The 8,898-nt window shown below is 37.1% G+C and overlaps 1 protein-coding gene across 1 annotated transcript; it reads right to left on the bottom strand.

Annotated features, from left to right (window-relative positions):
* Positions 1–993: 993 nt before the first annotated feature.
* LOC143609686 (F-box protein SKIP14-like) lies at positions 994–2,411 on the bottom strand. The gene is made up of 2 exons (XM_077084373.1): positions 1,683–2,411; positions 994–1,581 (listed from the first exon to the last, which is right to left on the bottom strand). The coding sequence occupies exons 1-2, from the start codon at positions 2,409–2,411 to the stop codon at positions 1,114–1,116; spliced, it is 1,197 nt and encodes a 398-aa protein (XP_076940488.1). The 3' UTR covers positions 994–1,113.
* Between the last annotated feature and the right edge of the window lie 6,487 nt (positions 2,412–8,898).

Here is an 8,898-nt window from a genome sequence, read left to right as displayed (position 1 = left end):
ACAATAGGCATTGAGATACGAAGAGCTTTACTTTGCGTTGAAACCGTTTTGGGGAAAAAATGGTTTTAAAGCATGCTTTTCAAATCATGTCGGGTCCAAACCAATTTTGGTAACCAAAGGAAAAACAGTTTTAAAGCATGTTTTTCAAATCATGTCGGGTCCAAACCAGTTTGAGAGGAGACTACGAACTTATATATGAACTCGCAGGCCGGTTTTTTACACCTCTGCTGTGATGTAAGAAACCTTCACCCAATGCATTAACTATTGTACACTACATGGCCTTGCTCTTCTATAGTATCAAATCACCAATTAAAAGTACCAACAATAAGCAGAATGCATATAACAAAATACAAGTCTTTACAGTCACATAACAAAACAAACATTTTGGTAAAATAAAAATAAAAAACAGACTCACAAAAGTAACATCAACACGAAACATAGCGAACCGGGCCACCCGCAAAGTAAGCCCGGTCATTAACCGGGTCAGTCTCGTACCAGACCCGGACCTGCATAAACCTAATGAGCCCTAAACAAGCTCATCATTCATCGCTTTAGTCGTCAACAAAGCTTTGAACCATCATGAACCCGAACCACTTCCACATTCACCATCTCATCATGTAAACAAGTACTTAGTACTAATCCGACCCCGAACAGTCGAACACCAACGTTAACCACATCATCACCGACCCCAAAACCGAACAGTCGAACACCAACGTTAACCATGTCATCACCAACCCTGCAAACCTAACGACGCACATGCAAGTGTGCAATCCTGACCCGAACAAGAACGTTGCCCCACAATGGTTAACACCGACCCCGCAAACCGAACAGTCGAACACCAACGTTAACCATGTCATCACCGACCCCGCAAACCTAATGACGCACATGCATGCGTGCAATCCTGACCCGAACAAGAACGTTACCCCACAAATCTAACGACGTGCACGCGAGCGTGCAATCCCGACCCCTCTCTTTTAAACATATTTTCGTTACTTTTCTTTTTCATCTTTTTTTCATATTGTACCGACCAACAAACCGATAGGGGACTCGTTAACATAACAAACCGACCGACGCAGCCTTTTTCATCTTTCAACCAAATGCGGTCCCACCAACCTACCCAAGTGGCTCTTCACACCTCGGCAGCTGTTTCAAACACTCCGAACAAAGATACTCCAACGAAAACGTCTCCTCATACTCACTATTATGTACACACCGCCCACACTCCGCACACCTAGGAATGCAGATTATGCAAGCCCTACACTGCTCTTTCGGTGGACAACCGCCAGCTGGACAGTCATAAATGAGCCTCAAATTCTCACATCTCGGGCAGATTTCAACGTCTAAAGCGCGATCATCGTCACACGGATGACACGAGTTCGCCCGGTGATAATAATTTGGAACATAACTGGTTTTCTGTATTCCCAACAAGTTACTCAACACTTGATAATGATCTAATGTTATCCCATAAAATCCACCTGTTTTTATTTGCTTTATACCGACAGTTTCGGTATTTGCGTTAAACGCCTTTAGACTATTCAAGATACCCTCGATACTGAGTCGCGTGCATCCGGGAATGAATAGCTACATTAACAAACAAAAGATATTATTGCCATATATGATAACAATATACAATATAAAGCCTACTTTAATAATCAAAATATTTGTAACAAGTATTTATTTACCTTGGTCATTTTCGGATTCGTTTCCAAAACGCGTCGCAGACCATCATCCGTAATCTTCGGGCATTTGATCAAGCTCAAACATTGAAGATGACCCTCAGCACGGTTCGTTAACTCGACAAGAACATCATCAGTAATCCTCTCATTCAATGGCTGATCAATGTAAAGATTCCGCCATAACAGCGAATCGTTATGGACTGTAACACACAAAGATTTACAAACACGCTCCACCGCAAGAAGATCTTTCGCTCCCAAATAACCAAGAGCGAGAACAAACGCCTCGTGCGGTTCTCCTCCAACATCATGAGCGACAACATCATTTACAGAATCTTCACTTTCACTTGCACGGTTACAATCATATTCATGGAACATGAAATCAGTCGGAATCGACTGGAACTTCATCGCACTATTCAGAAACAAACTAAAGCCCGCAAACAACCCGTAATCTTCTTTATGATTCACATATGTGTTTCTCATGTAATCCCTATACTCGAGCTCTAAATCACCTAACCATCCGGTAATGGCGGTGAACGTCGTGCTGATATCAATATCCATCCCAAACGGATCCGATGGCAACAGATCAATGATATCTTTCGAAACGGACTCCGGTGAACCGCTTTTATCAAACTCGTGACCCGCTTTCTCCCCGTTCACGATTCTCAGCAGCGAAACGATGTTATCTTCCGACGTATGCGCCGGAAATATCGGACGCTGAGAGAAATTCAATGCCATTTTCTTTAACCCTAGAAAAATATCTTTCCCGATACGAGACTATAAAGGCGTGCAGCTTTTCACACGTTTACCAAATCAGCTCTATTCCGAAGTAAACACCACTCTTTATTAACACAACCGAAACCTAATTCAACGAAACCCTTGACCAAGAAAATTACCAAACGAACCCGAGAAAAATATCTTTCCCCATATGAAACGATAAAAGCACACAGCATGTCACCCGTTCACCTTCTATTCCGACGTCAACACTACTCGTTTTTAACACAACACCAAACAACACCGAAGCCGTAACCAAACTCAACAAAACCGAACCCAAACTCAACGAAACCGATACCAAACTCAACGAAACCGAACCCAGACTCAACGAAACCGAAGCCGAATTCAACGAAACCGAATTCAATTCAACGAAAACCTAGACCAAGAAAATAACAAAACAAACCCTAATTTTTTTATTATTTTTTTTACACATTTTTTTTTTGCTTTTCTTGAAGATTACGTCTTCTGCAAACCCTAATATAAAATACCAAAAAGAAAGAAAAAAACAAAAAAAAACCCTAATTTTTGTTGGCAAAATAATAATAAAAAACCAGCCAAAAATTTCACAATTTCTTATACTACGATTTACAATACACAGATTAAAATCAAACCCTACCCAAATCAAACAAATCAACGAATCAACAAATCAACGAATAACAACGCCATAATAATAACAATTAAAAAAAACCCTAATCCCCAAATTCCAAACGAAACCCTAATTTCACCAATCGAATCAAACAACCCCCAAATCAATCAATTCAATCAACCCAAACCCATATCAATCGAACAATAACCTGACTGAATCGCAAAAACACCTCGAAATTGACGGGAATTGACGGAATTGAACGGAATTAAACGGAATTGACGAAGCTGATGATCAATTTGAGGCTAATGCAGGTGCCATAGAGCGAATCGGAGGCTAATTAGACTCGAATTGGGGTTAAATTCTAGAGAGAGAAAGTGGGTTTGTAGAGAGAGAAAGAGAGAGTGTGTTGTTATGGAGAAGAAGATGAAGGGTTAAAACGAGTATTAAGTATGAGAGTATGAGGTGGAAACTGACACGTGGCTGGTTATGTTTGTGGTTATCTGGTTTTACGCTTGACCGTTTGTTGGAATGGTTTACCGGTTGGTGCCGGTAAATAGGTTGTGGTAATGGTAAAGTCTGGTGAGTGGTGACTATTTTTGGGTCTCACCGTTGGTTTGACAACAATTTCGGGTATGATAAAGTTTCTAAATTTAATATGTTGAGCCGAGTCGGGCTGAGCCCGAGCTTATACAGATGGAGAAATAAATTGGTTAACCGAACAGATCGAAATCTGGTTAAAATCGGTTTTAAACCGGTCAAAATCCGAACGGAAACCGATTATAAACCGGTTTTAGCTTTTGTTGACCAACCCAAACCCGTTTTGAGTTTTAACTTGGCTCGAGCTCGGCTTGTTTAACTTACACACAGCTCGAGCTCAAGATCGGCTCGTTTCGATCTTTATTCGGCTCGTTTAGCTTACCAGAGCTCAAAATCAAGACCGGCTCGTTTCGACTTTATTTCGAAAGCTCGAGTTCGACTCGTTAGTAGTTTTCTAAACTCAAGCTCGGCTCGGGATCGGTTCATTTACTATTTATTAATTAACTTTTATATTTTATACATGTTTTTTAGCATATTCTTTTTAATTATAATTTTATATATAACATGATATGTATTATCTAATTATTTTTTCATAATGTTATATATATTCATTCCTTCATTCATTCACTATTATTATTACTATTATTATTTGTTTTTTACTATATATATGTTATAAAAATTATTATATATATTATTTTTTAACATTGGTGACACACACATAAATATTATTCATTTGAAAATGCGCATAAACAAGTGTACTATTAGCTTCAGAAGTCATACATTTGTTTTCCTGCTTATATGATTACACGTGTTGTGGCAATCAACAGGTGTTCTTCCTCCTCCTTCAAAGTATATGGTGTCTCTCTCAGATAAACCACCGTCACCATCTACACTCATTCTACCTGCCGTTCTCTCTCTCCGGGTTTTTATTGGAAACCCTAGGTAGTGGTGGTTGTCCGGTGGTGTTTTCCGACTAAACTACTGCTACAAGGTTCTATTACTTTCGAAACCTAGGTGGCGATGATTGTCCGATGGTGTTTTACGGCGGCTGTACATGACTAAGGTACTGCAGTCGGCTTCTATTTGCCAAAGTCGAGCGTTAATCGGCATGTCGTTGTTCCTTACTTTTGGGCAGTTATATTTGTTTGCTTAATCATATTTGTTGAAGGATTAGAGGCGAATTGAAGAAGAAACCCAACGTATGGCTACAATTTTGTGAGAAGTTGTTTGTGTTCTTAATCTTTCAAAGATTTGTTGGGCTGTGATGGTATTGTTGTCATATGTGTGAGTTCTGAACCGACATTGCATTATAAAAATTTATGTTTCTCTATCCTTACCGTTCATGTATATTTTCTAAATTTTTAAAAAATTTTCTCATAAATCCTAATAATATTAATAAAGCCTAATTGGAGATTTGGAGACCGAGTAGGAATTAGAGTGGGAGGCAGGTTCACACTACAGGTTCGGGTCAAACAAGTAATCTTTTAGATTTGGATGGGCTGTGCCAGGACTCTATATTTCCATTTTATTGAATTAGGTTACTAGACAGATTGGATAACCAGTGGATGCAATGTGGTTTGTTAGGATCTTACATATCCATTTATCTGTCTTTTTGATGGGTTAAATAGACAGGTCAGATAGCAAAAAAAGAAAATGAGTTTGGGTAAAACTTTAAACTGTGGTTTGCTAATAAGCTATATTTGAATTGGATTTATTGCCACTTTTTTATGAACTTATCTTTTTGCCCCTTATATAACTTTACTATTTAAAACTGCAATTATTAAAATTTACTATGTTTTTAGACACTAAAGTGATTGTTTTAATCTATGCAGTTGAAACAAAAAGCTAAAAAAGATGCAAAAATATCTAGGAGTTGAGTTTGACTTTAGATTGCAACACTGCATATGTAAACTACTAAAGCTTCTTGCATATAAAGAACTATAAATGCAAAGTCATATAATTGATGGCAAGTGATTACTATCTGCATATGGTATATACAGATCTCCAATTTAGATAAAATATGCACACATACAAGCTTCTCTACTTTATTTCTTATTGGTTATTTAGTACTATTATGTTATTGATTGCAAGTTGACATTAGTATGAATGAATTTGGTTGGTATATTGATGACTAGAACTATGTGGTTGTAGCATCTTGTTTTCGAAGTAGCTTTAAATCAAACTAAAACTGAACGGATTAGTTACGTTGTAAATAAGTAGTTTTCCAGATTTTTTTTGTCACTACCTGCGCGGGTTCTAAATACTAGTTATTATATAAATGACAAGCACGTTTAGGCTCGCGAGCTGGCTCATTTAAACTTAGCTCGATCGAGCTTTTTCATGAGCCGATCTCAAGTAGCTCCGCTGGTTTACACCTATAATCTGAAAGAAAGATAAGCGTTGTAGGTTAACTTCTGCAGTCAGGTAAGCTTTTAACAACCTTAAACATAAAACATTGTGTTGTGAGTCGCTAAAAAGGGACATTAGAGAGAAGAGGGAGTGGGCCATGTGACATCAACCAAATATAGAATTATATAAATGATTAATAACTTAATAATATGAAACGTTAATATAGTAAATAATAATGAGAGGAATATACAAGGAGAGTAATAGTAAATGATTTGTGTTAAATAACATTCTTTATAAGACATGTTACTATGTTAATGGGATGGATTGTTGTGATGCTTGAAAGAACCTTAATTACTCGGGGAAACGTCTCTTTAAAATATATTATGACCCGCTTATAAAATCGAACTTCTAATTAACGGTAGCACTTTTCGGTTGAGTTTGAAGGAAAGCATTTTAGCTTAAACCGAGGCTAGTGACACAAAAAGTTGGCAAGTTCATCGATCCGTGTTTCTAAAAGTAGATGAAGAAAATAGTTATCTTTATTGTAATCGTTTTATAGTAAATTATATAAAACTTCGATAAAAAAAAAAAAAAATAGTTATCTTTAATGACAATGAAGAAACCGCAAAATCCACCGAAGCAAATCCTGATAGTTTATTCCTCATTTAACGGAAAACAAATAACAAAACGGGCAACAACAATTGTGAGTATCAGCATACACATCTGTGAGTCTATGACGCATAATCATAAACACACTAATGACAAACAAGTGCAACGATTATCATCATTTATATACTACTCTTGATACCATGGCATCGTAATTTCGTAAACAATAACTGCATGCACAAGCAACCCTTTTTATTCCGAAACAACAATGAATTTGTCATCTAAATAGCCCTGTTACACAAATGTAACACATTAATGTTCTTTGGGGTAGATGAATATAAAAGTAGAATAAAGTATTACTTTATGTTTTCACTTTATATAACCAAAAGACTGGAAATCATAAAAAAAAGTACTTAAAAAGTACTTAATATCATTTTCTTTTTTCATTCTCCTTATTTACCTAAATGTACTTCTTCTCTTCATGTTTCAAGATCACCACAAAAACCAACACCACCACCCTCCTTTTGATCACCAGCTTCATCCACGGCGATGAGCCGATGATCGTATGTATAATGTCTTAGAATTTGACATTGAGGAAGTTGTTAAGTTCATCAACCGTGTTTATGAAGAAGATAGTAATCTTTTATGACAATAAAGAAACTCGTAACACCCCAACGACCAATATGGTGTCTTGAAGCAAAACTAGATAATTCACTCCCCATTTAATGGAAAACAAATGTCAAAACCGCAACTACAACTATTATCAACATATACATTTGCTACATTTTTTTATAATGTGGAATCGTAAACAGTAATAACATGCACGAGTAACTCTCGTTTGTTGTCTCAACAACAGTAAAGCTGAGAGTTTGGGTTCATACAGATAATCGTGTTACACAAATTTAACACGTTATTAATCACTGAAATACCATTCAAGTTTCTCGCGAGTGAATGTTGGTAAGGTTGTTCATGAGTCGTCACTCAAACTTGAAAAAATACCAATCAACTATTCAACTTAAACCAAGTCGAAGCCACTCACGCCTTGTGCAAGCAAACCTAACATTGAAGAAGAATGTGGGATCTTGTGCTCAAACAAAAACGACAAACTCGACAAGGAATAAGTTGAACATAAAACGAAGCAAATTTTTGGGCAAATCTTCTTAAGATAACCGAGAAAAAAATATATGAAGAAGCGGAATATGTAAGTTCATAGTCATCATAATGTCACTTTTCACTGCCTCTCTAAACCACCTTACAACATTATACGCCATTTTATATAGAAACTAAAGGTGTGTTTGGTTCTCAAAATTTTTTATTTGCCAAAAGAACTTGGAATTTTAAACAAGTGAAATATATAAAGGGAATTTAAAGTTGTAATGAGCATTGCACAAGATGTCTGTCACATCACAACCTCTATTCTTGCATTTTAAGCACATATTATAGTACTTTTAACATTCAATTTTCGTCATACATAATGCATTTATCATGCCTATATCTCTTTATTTTGTGCAACTTTTGTTTTGGTGCAATGCAGCATACTTTGGATTTTTTTAATTAATTTTTGTAGGTGCGGAGCGACTGAGAATCACAACAATAGACTTTGGAAAGAATTGAAAGGATTCAGAATACTAATGATTATGTAGAAAACGGGCGAAAGCGTTGTAACCAACCCAAGTACGAGACGAGTAGATGCCAACGTTATAAATTTTCAAATAATATTTAGATATTATTAACAGTTTTTTTTTAAATTGATAATAAATAATATTATTCATTTATTAATGCTAGCCAGTTGCAATAAAAATAACAACTGTTGATGGTTTAAGTAGAGATGTTCAAAACGGTTTGGGACTAGGAACCGGAACCGGTTCCTATATTCAAAACCACCTTTTAAACCGGTTCCAGGCTCGAACCGGTTAGGGAACCGAACCGGTTCTCCCACCCTCGGACCCCTAACCTATCTAACCGGTTCTTACCGGTTCCTAACCCGGTTCCTGTACCGTAACCGGTCAAAAAACGGCTATTTTTGACCCCAACGGTCAAAAAACGGCCAAAAAAACAGTTAGGAACCGGTTCCGGTTCCAGAACCGGTTCCGGTTCGGTTCCGGTTCCTACCCGCCCCCACTCAGAAATGCAAGAACCGGTCACGGATCATCGGGTTGAATCAGATAGGGTCCGGTTCCTACAAAAAACGGGTAGGAACCGGTTCGGGTCCACCGGTTCGGTTCCAGGAACCGGTTTTGTTAATCATCTCTAGGTTTAAGCATTAAAATCTGTAGCTTTGTATTTGTAAGAATCAAACCACATGTATTGGGCTATGTTGCATTTAAGTGGGTTTTTATCTAAATCTTGGGCTAAAGTAAATGTATATAGAGA

Source organism: Bidens hawaiensis, unplaced genomic scaffold (assembly GCF_021521415.1).
Source record: "Bidens hawaiensis isolate Kalapana, Puna unplaced genomic scaffold, B.hawaiensis_p1.1 tig00008996_1, whole genome shotgun sequence".
Classification (NCBI taxonomy): Eukaryota; Viridiplantae; Streptophyta; class Magnoliopsida; order Asterales; family Asteraceae; genus Bidens; species Bidens hawaiensis.
The sequence above is the reverse complement of the archived record's forward strand: the minus strand, read 5'-3'. Positions and strand labels throughout refer to the sequence as shown.

Excerpts from the sequence above, each read along its gene's own strand:
- LOC143609686 (XM_077084373.1), bottom strand. The coding sequence starts at position 2,411 with ATGGCATTGAATTTCTCTCAGCGTCCGATATTTCCGGCGCATACGTCG. Across the intron at positions 1,582-1,682 it reads CGAATCCGAAAATGACCAAG|CTATTCATTCCCGGATGCAC; the intron begins GTAAATAAATAC and ends TTGTTAATGTAG.